The sequence below is a fragment of the Selaginella moellendorffii genome, unplaced genomic scaffold (genome assembly GCF_000143415.4).
Source record: "Selaginella moellendorffii unplaced genomic scaffold, v1.0 SELMOscaffold_5, whole genome shotgun sequence".
In the NCBI taxonomy this organism is placed as follows: domain Eukaryota; kingdom Viridiplantae; phylum Streptophyta; class Lycopodiopsida; order Selaginellales; family Selaginellaceae; genus Selaginella; species Selaginella moellendorffii.
Genome location: NW_003314266.1, coordinates 1291549 through 1305006, shown reverse-complemented (window position 1 = coordinate 1305006; position 13458 = coordinate 1291549). Strand labels below are relative to the sequence as shown.

The window sequence follows — 13458 nt, the reverse complement described above, 5'->3', positions numbered from 1 at the left end:
AAGGGCACCCTTTTTTCAGAGCTTAGAACTATTGTGAGGGTTCTTGCAAGCAGGTTAGGGTTTTATGGTGCTTTGTGGCTTCTCTCATGCACTTTTGTCTCTTCCAGATTGTGCATTATAGCAATTTGCTCTTGTGGTGTTGAGGAGATCATTCCCATGGGGGGTTCTAATATGTAGTAAGGATAGTGGGTAAATTAAGTATGGTTGGCTAACTTGATGTATAGTTTAGCACCCACTTGCATGCCTGTCTTTATTTTGCATCTGGCTTAAGTTTACGCCTAAGCTCTATACCATGTTAGTTGATGGAGTACCTATAACCTCATATTAGGCCACCAATATGTTGAAATAGCATCAAACTTCATTTAATTTTATTTTACGTGTTAGTTCTAACATTAAGATGCTAAAAGTTCTAAAACTATTCTAATGTCACAATGTGCTCCTATCCCTTCACTCATTGAGTTATACACTCAGGAATCTGTTTGTACTTTACTCTTTAACTCCTTGAATTACACACTCAGGAGTCATTTGTACTCTAGTTCGTTTACTCCTTGGCTATATGCTTAAGAGTTTAACTTTGTCTTTTCTTTAAGTGGCTCAAGGTTTTGAATTTAGGTTTTGCTCTATTGCCCTTAGCCCACACATTAAAAGGTTAAAGTTCCACTTCATGGTTATCCTATAGTAAAACACCATAGGGTAATATTGTAGGGGCTTTCAAATGTATAATAGTGATAATGGGTAGATTAGGCATGGCTAACCAACTTGACATATAATTAGCTCTTGCTTGAGTATCTATCCTTGTTTTGCATTCAACATAGGTCTAACCCCCCAACTCTATACCATGATAATTGATGGAAAACTTATATCCTCGTGTTAGGCCACCAATATATTGAAATAGCACTAGACTCCGCTTGGCTTTGTTTTTTGTGTTAGTCTTGATATTGAGATGTTAAAAACTCTAGGAGTATTCCAATGCCACTATGTGCTCTTATCCCTTTGTTCTTTAGGCTATAAATTTGGGAGTTAATCCATGCTTCTACTCCTTCATTCCTTGAGCTGAATGCTTAGGAATCATCCATACTTTATTTCATTCACTCTATAGCTATATGCTTAAGAGTTTTGCTTTGTTTCTTCTTTAAATGGCTTAATGCCTTGAACTCAAGTTTTGCTCTATTACCCTTAGTCTATGTGTCTAAAAGTTAGAGTTCCACTTCATAGTTATCCTATAATAAAACACTATAGAGTAGGGTTATGGGGGCTTCCAAATATATAGTAGTGATAGTGAGTAAGTCAGCTATGGTTGACCAACTTGAGGTATAGTCTAGCTCATGCTTATCTTTATTTTGCATCTGGCTAAACTTCATATCCTTGTGTTCAAATTTGCCTTAGTAAATGAAAGAAATGGCCACTATGGCATTAAAAGTGGCATTTTTTATTGTCTACACACCTTGCACCCCACCATTGCAAATTACTTGCTATAATGTGTAATACATTATTTCTTTAAAATATAAACTTAGATTAATTTTGCACTTCTAATGGAGTTATAGAAGCTTCAAAATATAAAAATTTTAATTTATAAAATATCAATCACAAACTTTCACCATAAATATCCCAAGTTTGGTGTGAGATAGTGCACTATAATATAGAGAACATCTATTTACCTTGAAGATTCTTAGATTATCTATTAAATTTCGTTATATTTTATTACATGTTTTTTGGCAAGATCACAAAGCCCTAAAAACCCTAAATCCTAGCAACTTTAAGATTAATTACCATTTTAAGTATTCAATTTTAGCCCAAACATATATTTAAACAGGTATGATGTTGGTCAGCAGCTCGTTGACCACATTAATATTAAGTAGTATAAAGGTAAAATATCATAAAAAAACTTAACTTTGAATAAAATGTAATGTAAAAGGAAGATCTCTCTATGGCAGTACACTTCAGTGACAATCTCCAGAAAATCAATGCTACCAAGAAAATGTCGTCTTGTTGGATGCATTTGATAGGCCATATCCATTCACAAAAACGAAATCAAAAGGTGGCTCGCTCTGTTTGTTTATCACTGTGATAACGGTCTGCTTTATCCAACCGTCCTTATCAACGGTGTTTGCCACCGACGGCTACACTCACGCCAGCTGGCGTGTGCGCTGGAGGCCGTTCGATCCCTAACATATCGACGGCCGCGAGAAAGGACGAATATTCTACGGCATAAAGGGATAGCATTGCACGCCGCCATCGCCACCGGAGATTCACGTGTGCGGCTTCAAGAAATACCGCTTGCGCCAAAATTCTCGACCGCGCGCGCGGCAATGCGGACTCGCTTGGCGCAGCGCCCGGATTTGCCGTCTCAGGGTCAGTGATTCTATCTCTCTTCCTGCCTATCTTGCGGATTCTTGTGTGGAGTCGTGGATTTCGGGCTTGATTCCGGCTGGAGGAAGCAGATGTTCTTCGGGAGCGCTGGATTCCTCTCAGCCGGAAGGAAATGCTGGTGTGATTCGTGAGTAGAGCAGAAATTTGCTGGCTGGAAGATTATTTCGGGGAATTAAAGGGTTGAGGGCTTGCTTTCCTATTTGCTCTTCTTTTTTTAGCTTTGCATAGAGTGGATTGTAAGCTCCTCCGGCATCTTGGGCGATGAATGCTGCGAGCATCCTAGAATTGTCTAAACTTTGCTTGTCGCGGACTTCTCCTCAAATGTAGGCTCTGTCTATTGAATTCGTTTTCTCGTATTTGTCTAACCATGTGTTACTCGTTCCAACGCAGCTTGCGAAACAATCGAGCTGCCGCGCTCTTCTCACTGACGAGACGCGGAAGAATTCTTTTCAAAGAGACTCCGAGATGCCACCGTCAGCGATGCAAGATGTTTTTCCCTCGACGCCAGGCAAGGTGAAGATGGAGAGAAACAACTACTTTGGACGAGTTTCCAACAGATGGCATTCTTCCGGGTCGGGGAGGTATTTCTTCTGGATGTTTGTTTCGGTAGCGCTTATGTTCTATGCGTTCTTCCACATATCGGCTCCACCGGCAGTCCAAACAGGATTGGAATCCAGGCACTTTGGGAACAGGGCCTTAGCTTGGGGGGGATCGAAATGGGAGAAGCAAGTCAGACACTCTGCTCGGACCAAGAGAGAAAACGGGATGGTAGTTTTAGTCACAGGCGCTGCTGGCTTCGTCGGCACTCACGTATCGCTGGCTCTCAAGAAACGGGGTGACGGTGTGGTCGGACTGGACAACTTCAACAGCTACTACGACCCTTCACTCAAGCGAGCAAGGCAGGAGCTTCTGGAGAAGCAGTCGGTCTTCATTGTCGACGGGGACGTGAACAACTCGGAGCTCCTCGCCAAGCTCTTCAGCATGGTTTTGTTCTTTCATTTTAGGATTTTGGTTTAAATCTAACTTTTGCATTGTCTAGATTTACCATTTCCTTCTAACTTTTTGTCATTTCTCTTCTTTTGCTCTTTCTTTGTTCGTTTTCATGGCAGATCAGCAATCTCCTCCTTTGACTCTTGAGCAGCAGTTGGTATAATTGCTTGATGCTATGTTCTTGCAATTGAACAACCAAACTCAGTTGATGGTAGCATTCACGGCATGTGGTACAATTCTTTCTACTCTTGGTGCTAATCCTCGCGTTTGGCCAGAGTTCTTTCGTAGGAATCCTGGGGATGATGTGTATCATTGGTTCGATCACTTCACGCTGATTGCCACATATCATTCTTGGGATGATGCTTAATGTTTGCGTGAGTTTCCCACATGTCTTCAAGAGATGGCGTTGCAGTGGTACAATGGTTTGAGTGTAGCCACTTATGGGGATTGGAGTGTTCTTCCAGACATCTTCAAATGTGCCTTCAGACATGCCGATGACTGTGGTGATGCCTTCTAACAATTGCATCATCTTCGCCAAGGGCCATTTGAGTTGGTGATGCAATTTGGCATTCGTTTCCGAAGTCTTTTGCTTCGTGCGGAGCCAAATATGTCGGAGCGAATCAAGCTAAGAATGTTGTGGCCAGCACTTCATCAAGATATTGTCGGACTTATGCATGCACTTGCTCCCACCACCCTTAACAATGCTCTTCGCTTGACACAACGTTATGAGACGTCGCCTTTTCCACTTCTCGCTGCATGTCCTTCAGCTCCATTTTCTATGGGTGATGGTCTTGTTCCAATGGAGGTTGATGCTGCTGCTATTCGAGTCCAAGGACAAGGGCGAAGACGTGGTTGTGGCTGTGATGTTCGCTACTGGACATGTGATGAAGTTAGTCATACTTATTGGTGTTGTTAGTGTTTTCCGGATTGGCAACCTCTATTTCCTGGCTGGAGACCTTGGCGTCAGCAACATCCCGTTGGTGCTACTGCAGTGGAAGGTTTGAACATCTAGATGCATCCGGGAAATGAGGAGTTATGTGAGTAATGGAGGGACCTTGCGCGAATAATTCAGTGACCCCTCCATCTTTCTTTCGGGAGTATCATCAAGGGGTTCATTCGGCACCGGTTCATCCAGTGTTTACTTTTCAAGTTCATTTTTATAACAAGAGGTCTCCTATTATTCTCTCCATGTTGGTTGATACAAGTTTGAGTTTATCTTCTATTGCTCGACTTGTTGTCGTCTACACTTACGTCGTGCGGTGGAACCAGTTTTCATTCTTTATGGCAGCAGCTGTACACATGCATATGCACGGGATGAGGCGGACCTGGTTGTGCGTATGGGTAATCTCGAGCTTGAGTTGCAGTCATTGTAGGTGGTGCCAAGTCAATCTTTTGACTTCATTCTTAGTATGGATTGGTTACAGCGCAATCATGCCAAGTGTGACTTTGAGGCTTCTCCCCCTTGTCTCATACTTCCTTATGTTTCATTCATTCCTCTCACTTCCGTACCTCTTCGTCCCTCTACTTCTACCTCTGCTTCCATTACTTTTGTTCCCCCACTATTTCCTCCTATGTTTCCATCTTGTTCTACTCTTCCCTTTTCCGATCCCTCTGATAATCTTTGTGTTGCAGTAGTTGACTAGCTCATGAAGGAGTATTTTGATCTCTTTGAATTTGACTTATCGTTCAGGGCCAAGATTGCCACATGTCATCCGATTCCAACCGAGGATGCTCGTCCAATCAAGATTCCTATTCGTCGTCGGTCACCCAAGGAGATCAAGATTTTACATGTAAATGTCAAGGAGATGTTGGAGAAGGGTGCTATTTGGAAGTCGCAAAGTCCTTGGGTATATGAACCTCATCTTGTGACGAAACCTGATGGGAGTATTTGTTTCTGCATAAACTATCGTCCGTTAAATGAAGTGATGATCCTAGATGTGTACCTTCTTCCTCACACTACTGATCTCTTAGATCGTCTGGGGCGAAGTCGTTGGTTAACTAAGCTAGATCTTGCTTTTGGGTACTGGCAAGTACCAATGGCCGAAGAAGATATTCCTAAGATTGTTTTTCATACACCATTTGGTTTGTATGAGTTTTTGATGATGCTGTTTAGTTTGAACAATGCTCCAGCAACTTTCCAGCAGATGATGGATGAGGTTCTTTGCGATATGCCGGAGGTGACTATTGATTTCATTGATGATGTCTTGATCCACTCAGAGGGGATGTGGGAAGAGCACATTCGTGATATTTGTAAATTGTTGTATCGGCTACGCAACATTGGTTTAAAGCTGAAGCAGTCAAAATGCATATTTAAGTCCAAGGACACAATTTATCTTGAGTACTGTATTTTATATGAGGGTTTGTAAGTTGATCCCAACAAATCTGTGGCTGTTCTAAAGTTCCCTATTCCAAAGTGTGTGAATGATGTGTAGCGCTTCCTCGGCAAGGTGCAGTATCTCAGTCGTTTTGTGGATCATCTTTCTAATTGCACTGCACCATTGCGAGCATTGCTGAAGTCATCAATGCCATCTTTCATCTGGTCTCCGGATTATGAGCGGACGTTCCTGGATCTCAAAGAGCTATTGACAACTCCTCTGGTTTTGGCATTTCCTAATTATACTCGACCTTTTATTTTGCGCGTGAATGCTTCTGACATTGGTCTTGGATGTGTGTTGATGCAAGAGAGCTCAAGTGTGCTTGGTCAGTGCCATCCTATTGCGTATATAAGCTGTGCATTACAACCAGCAGAGATGAACTACTCCACAACAGAGAAGGAGTGTTTAGTAGTAATCTAGAGTTTCGAAAAACTTTATGCATATCTACATGGTTCTCGGACGTTACTTGAAGGTGACCATACTAATGTTACTTCATTATTGAAGTAGAAGAACTTGGTTGGTCGTACTACTCGATGGGCTTTGAAGCTTGAGATATATGATTTTGATGTTGTTCATTGCCCAGGGAGTTCTATAGCTAATGCTGATGCCCTTTCTCGAGCTCCTCTTCCTTCTCCACTCTCTTCTCATGTTTCTGACGAGCCTGTTGTTCCAGCATCTGTGGATTTTCTAAATGAGGATTCTATGTCGTCAGTGGTTGTTGTATTTGACGTTCAATGTCCACAAGGCACGAAGCAAGATCTACCTTCTCTTGATGAGGTTCGCGAGGCTCAAAAGATTGAGCCGTGGATTTGAAGGCTTCGAGATGGGTTTGAGAATCCTACATCACTTGTTGATGACTTGCCTTTTCGGCATTTATATTTTCAATATCATCTTGAAGACAACCTTCTTTATTTTGTGGGAACGGATCTTGATGATCATTTATAGTTGGTGGTGCCTTTTGTCTTTATTCCGCAGTTTCTCCATGCCTACCATGATTCTCCTGTTCTAGGTGGGCATATAGGATATCGTCGTGTAACCGAGAAGCTGCGCAGGTCTTTTTATTGGCGAAGATACGATGTGATATTATTCGGTATGTGCGCAGTTGCGTTTGGTGCTAAGCTCGTAATACTCCCCCTCGTGCTGCAAAAGTACAGTTAGAGTCAATTACAGTTTTCCGTCCATTTGAGTTAGTGGCATTTGATTTTATGGGACATTTTCCATGGTCAACTGCTAGCAATGAGTATGTTATTATTACTTCTGACTACTTGACTCGTTGGGTGGAAGTTGGTGCTCTCACTAGTGCCTCTGCAACTGTTGTTGGATACTTCCTCCTCAATCGAGTGGTATTCCAACATTTTTGTCTAGAGTAGATTCTTTCAAATAATGGTCCTGCATTTATGGCTGAGGCATTTCATGTTTTGACCTCTCGATTGGGGATATGCCACATTTTCACGAGTGCTTATCATCCACAATCACGGTCTGGTGGAATGGCTTGTTCGGACATTCAAAAAAATGATTGTGAAATATGTGAACTTTCAGCATTCGAATTGGGATGGTTATTTGCCGTCTCTTCGATATGCATATGTCACAAGGATGTAGAGTTCTGTTGGTGCTTCACCATATAAACTCCTATATGGTCATGATCCAATATTACTAATGGAGCTAGGTTTATCTTCGCAATTGCCACGAGCTGGCGATGCTAGGTCATGGGATTAATATTTGATGAGCATTCTTCCACTTGTCCGAGTAGAGTCTACTGAACACTTAAGCTGCGTACAAGTGGGACAACAATGGTGCTACAATTCCCATCATCGTCCACATGTGGAATACAAAGTGGATGATTTGGTGTTAGTTCGTTTTCTCTATTTTACGGTATATGGTTTATCTAAGGGACTCCCTACGCAGTGGAAAGGATCATATTGGGTGTTGCGGCAAATTAGACCACAAGTTTATGAGGTTTGGCATGACGTCTAGTAAGTCGATCCTCCAAAGATTGTGCATGTGCAACAGTTGAAACGCTTTATACAAAGGGATCAGGAGCAGTTAATACCACCTACAAATTTGCCAATGTGTCCCCTAACGTTCCTCTAGATCCCGGCCTGTCTAGAAGTGAAGCCTGATAGTCTTCCATTATTCCGAGACGAGGGGATGATGTGAGGGCCAAGTGTATGGCTACGATGCCGTATATTAATATTAGCGTAGTGGGATTTTGGTAGCCGTCAGATTGGTTTCAATTTGAACCACTTGCTCTTGTATATAAGCTAGGGCTTTTGGGCTAATAGATATGCACATTTTTTGTATTCTCTTTTCATATTCCAAACACTCACAACATTATAAATATATTATTAACTTTTTTTTTAGATCAATATCAAAATTCAACTATAATATACTCAAACATAAACATTAAGAATAGTTAAAAGTTTAAAAGCACAAGCGAAATCAACTATAATTCTCAACTACAGATTCTCGACTATCTGAGCAATGTTGTAGTATTATAGTTGTAGAATTATAGTTTCTCTGAGAATTATAGAAATTTTCTATAATTCTCAATTATGACAATTATTACAACAAAAAAACATTTATAGTGATAGCTTTAACAATATAAACTATACCTAATGGGATATATTCACATTAGAATAAAACAATAGTGCTAGCTGGAAATAGAAATTATATATAATAAAGTCAACTTTTGCCCTAGTTTTATGTTTGGATATTGAGAAGGACGAAAATAGCTTTTGTTCATCTTCAAGTTAAGTTAACATGAAATTACAACTTTGTGAGAATCTTGATTATGATGAGAAGAATTTTGTAATTAAGGAATCAATAACATACAAGATCATTTTCAAGACCATACAAATTATGAAGAGACTTGAATATTAATTACATCACCCACCATAGTAGTTTAGATGTCCAGCCATTGCTTTTAAATTTTAGAAATTACCCATATGAAGCTGCTAAATGTTGTTAGTCTCATCAACTATACAACTTTGATATTATATCCAACTAATACATAGTGAAATTTATTTTGATAACAAGTATTACAATTACAATACAATTATGTGCAAGGAATTTAAGGCACATAAAAGCATTTTTATAAATATGACAATTTATGTGACGACTATTCTTGTTGATGAATTTTTTATTTTATATTAAAATCAATTTGTGTTGTATAATATAGTATAATTTTATCAATTATTGCTCCAAAAATTTCAGAACTAAAGAATAAACAGGAAACAATGTTCATTAACAAAATCCTCTTATAGTAATATATTTTACAATGTAATTAGACTATGTAGTATGTGATAAAGGCTAAAATATTTTTTATTTATTATAAAAACAATATTTACATAAAGTTATAAAATATGATTATGTTGCATTCTTATCAAATAAGTTAAAAACAAACTTGAAGAATTCAACCTATAAGTTGAAAAGTGAGGGTTGTATTTATATATCCCATTAAAGTAACTAAGAAATCTTATTCAAAATTTTATATCCACTTAAAGTGGGGAAAAAATCTCATTTTATGATAATTGTTTGTTAAGATTAAAGAATATAAATTAAGAGTTATGTGTAGCATAAACTTTATTAGGGTTTAATATAAAACAGCTAATAATTTCATAAAATATTCAAATTATTATAAAATATTTTGCAAATAAAAATTATAAATTTAATTTTTAAAATAAAGTTATGTGTGGGTAAGTTATTTATTATATAATTTACTAAGTATTTCTATATAAAAATCAAAGAAAGTAAAAAAGGTAAATAATAACATGATTTGAGTTATAAAGAGTGCTATATAACACTATGGAAGAAACATTTAATCAATTTCATCATATATACACTACATGTGAAATTTAATAATTATTAATACATTGTTTTAAATTTTATTATGAGAAATAATCAAAATATCTTATTACTTTAATTTTTGGTTTGCTTAAGCAAACCTATAGGGGACTGGGATGGTAGTGGATATGTCTAGAATATGCTTGAATATTCTAGAATATTCTATGATTTAACAGTTTTTATTCATTTAGATTAATCTTGTATTTATAATTTATAAACATGCTTATAATTTATGTACTTTCTTAAACCCTTTCTAGTGTATTCTTTTTTATTTTATCTAATGGTTGATTTGCAATGAGATTAATTTTGTGTTTATAAATTACAAATATGCTTATAATTATAAACTCTATTTGATAAATTGGATTAATAAGTAGCAATAACACTACTATTAAGGAAACCAAATGTTGCTACATGCAATATGTAGCAATTTGTTTTGAATTTTATCTATCACAACAAATATGTAATTACCCATGGGAGCATTATATATTTACACATGTGTGCATTTATTTATTTATTTTTGAGTTGCATGCAGAATTATTATGCACACAATCAAGTTCAATTCCTATATAAGCAACATGATTATGTATATAATATTTTGTTATAGGGTATACCATGTATGCATAGGGCATAACACCTCAAATTACCACATAAAACTGATGCCATATCATCTTAAACAACAGATGACATCACTACAAATCTAGTGAGGGTATGCTTGCCAAGCAAGGTCTAGGGTTTTATGGTGCTTTGTGGCTTTTCTCATGCACTCTCTTCTCTTCCAGATTGTGCATTGCAACAATTTGCTCCTATGGTGTTGAGGAGATCATTCCCATGGGGGGTTCTAATATGTAATAGAGATAGTGGGTAGGTTGGGCATAATTGATTAACTTAATGCATAGTTTAGCACCTATTTGCATACATGTCTTTATTTTGCACCTGGCTTGGGTTTAAGCTCAAGCTCTATACCATGTTAGCTAATAGAATATTTATATCCTTGTGTTAGGCCACCAATATGTTGAAATAACATTAAACTCTATTTGGTTTTGTTTTGCATGCTAGTTCTAACATTAGGATACTAAAAATTCTAGGACTGTTCTAATGTCACAATGTGCTCCTATCCCTTCACTCATTGAGTTATACGCTTGGGAGTTATTTGTACTTTACTCTTTAACTCTTTGAATTGCACACTCAGAAGTCATTTGTGCTCTAGTTCATTCACTCCTTAACTGTATATTCAAGAGTTTAGCTTTGTCTTTTCTTTAAGTGAATTAAGGTTCTAAATGCAAGTTTTGCTCTATTGCCCTTAGCCCACATGTCCAAGGGTTAAAGTTTTGCTTTATGGTTATCCTATAGTAAAACACCATAGGGTAACATTGTGGGGGCTTTTAAATATATAATAGTGATAGTGGGTAAGTCAAGCATGACTAACCAATTTGACACATAGTTTAGCTCTTGCTTGAGTACTTATCTTTGTTTTGCATTTGACTTGGGTCTAAGCGCCAAGCTCTATACCATGATAATTGATGGAGTATTTATATCCTCACGTTAGGCCACTGATATATTGAAATAGCATTAGACTCCATTTGGCTTTGTTTTCTGTACTAGTCTTGACATTGGGATGTTATAAACTCTAAGAGTGTTCCAATGCCACTATGTGCTCTTATCCCTTTGTTCCTCGAGCTATAAATTCGGGAGTTAGTCCATGCTTTTACTCTTTCATTCCTTGAGCTGAATGCTTAGAAATCATCCATACTTTAGTTCATTCGCTTTGTAGTTATATGGTTAGGAGTTTTGCTTCATCTCTTCTTTAAATGGCTTAAAGCCTTGAACTCAAGTTTTGCTCCATTGCCCTTAGTCTACATGTCTAAGTGTTAAAGTTCCACTTCATGGTTATCCTATAATAAAATATTATAAGGTAGTGTTGTGGGGGCTTTCAAATATATAGTGATAATGGCTAGGTTAGGCATGGTTGATCAACTTGAGGTATAGTTTAGCTCTTGCTTGCATGCTTATCTTTATTTTGCATCTGGCTAAATTCCATATCCTCGTGTTAGACCACTAATATGCTAAAATAACACTAGACTTTATTTAACTTCATTTTACGTATTGGTTTTGACATTGGGATGCTGGAAGCTCTAGAACTATTTTAACACTCTGTGCCCCTATCTTTTTACTCCTTTTGTTGAACACTTGGGAGTTTCTTTATGCTCTTACTCCTTCACTCCTTGAGTTGAATGCTCATAAGTCATTTCGTGCTTTAATTCCTTCACTCATTGGTTATATATTTGGAGTTTGGCTTTGTCTCTTAGTTTAGTGGCTCAAGTGAATTTGGGTTTTGTTCCACTACTATAGCACACCTTAAGCCAACTGGAAAAGGGGCAATTGCTTGATGAGAGAGCCTTTAGTGGCTATTTTTTCCTCATTTATCCCTTAAGGTTCCAAGGATCCACGGTGACAGTATATCCAAATTTCATCCCATGATCACATGCGTTACACTCACCCCCCCTTTAGAGATGTCAATGTTGTTACCTCCATTTTCGGCTTGAATCTACCAATCCTTTCATTGTGTAGACTAACTATTCCATGTGAGGCAACTAGTCATCCACCCGCACCGCAGTCCCACGGTGGATACCTTCGTCCGTGGATACTCCACACAAGAGGAAGGACGTACACATGGATGTTCAATATGTACGATTTCAAATTTAGGGTTAGGAATATACCTTGCTCAAAGGTATATTATATTTTTAAGTAGCCACTAATCAATAGGAATCGAACCTGTGCCATTTGCTCCGATATCAATTGTAATACACCTTATCTCTCTCCCCTTAAGCCAACTGGAAAAAGGGCAATTGCTTAATGAGAGAGCCCTTAGTGGCTCTTTTTTCCCCATTTATCCCCTAAATTTCCAAGGATCCACGATGACAGTATATCTAAATCTCATCCCATAATCACATACGCTACAATTACCCTTAGCTTACGTGACTAGGGGTTAAAGTTCTACTTTATGGTTATCCTTTGGTAAAACACTATAGGGTAAAGTGTGAAAATTATCCATGAATACCATTGATATGTAAAATATGCTAAAAATTATAGCATCGTGGAATGAAAATTATCACAAAATATTTGTGATAGCTAAGAAGTTAATTGTTGATTGGAATTGTGGGAAAGTTGAGCTTGCAACCATTATAAGGATAAGTGATAATACTTATAGGTCATGCCATCATTAAGGCTCAGTTTTTTTGCCAAAACTGTCAGTCAAATTAGTCAACTTTGGTCAATAGGATGGTCTATAGGGTAGTCAACATGATGACTAATTAGCTGATGCTTCATATTTGGGGAAGAAATGACCATTGCTGTAATGTGGCTTAAAGAATGAAGATGGCAATGAGGTCAAGAAACTTCATTTGAACCAACAAAAGAAAGACAAAGTGGAGGGTAATTGTTTTCATTACTACAAGGCTAGATATCAAGGCAAAGATTGTTTTATTGTGAAGGGATTAAAGAATGTTAAAGTGAATATAGTAGAATTCATCATGAATACAACTTAGGCATTTAATATAGTAGCTTTTCCACACCTTATGGCAAAAGTTCAAGAAGCTAAATTTTGAGGTTATATCAACTCTGTAAAGCTCAATAGTTCTATGCATAATCAACTTGTGAAAGCCAAGGGGGACATTCAAGGTAGTGTGGTTATGATCCAAGTGTTACACTCAACTTTTTGAGTTCTAAAGTGGTGAAGAAACTTGGTTTGCCTTTAGAAAAAAGCTTAATAATCTATGAGGTGGTTATAGCAAATAGATGTAACACTTGTATTTATAGTGAATGGGCTTTGAATGTTCTTTTGACAATTCAAAGGATTTTTAACCATCCTTCATTCCAAATT

General features: G+C 37.7%; 1 protein-coding gene across 3 annotated transcripts; it reads left to right on the top strand.

Annotated features, from left to right (window-relative positions):
• The first annotated feature begins 2216 nt into the window (after positions 1-2216).
• LOC9659923 (UDP-glucuronate 4-epimerase 2) lies at positions 2217-3410 on the top strand. Of its 3 annotated transcripts, XM_024670108.1 has the most exons (3): positions 2217-2352; positions 2589-2693; positions 2761-3410. In XM_024670108.1, the coding sequence occupies exon 3, from the start codon at positions 2836-2838 to the stop codon at positions 3385-3387; it is 552 nt and encodes a 183-aa protein (XP_024525876.1). In that variant the 5' UTR covers positions 2217-2352; positions 2589-2693; positions 2761-2835; the 3' UTR covers positions 3388-3410. The 3 variants fall into 3 exon arrangements, with proteins under 3 accessions (XP_024525876.1, XP_024525874.1, XP_024525875.1); XM_024670106.1 differs by lacking the exon at positions 2589-2693; XM_024670107.1 differs by lacking the exon at positions 2217-2352 and having other exon boundaries at positions 2368-2693.
• Positions 3411-13458: the final 10048 nt, after the last annotated feature.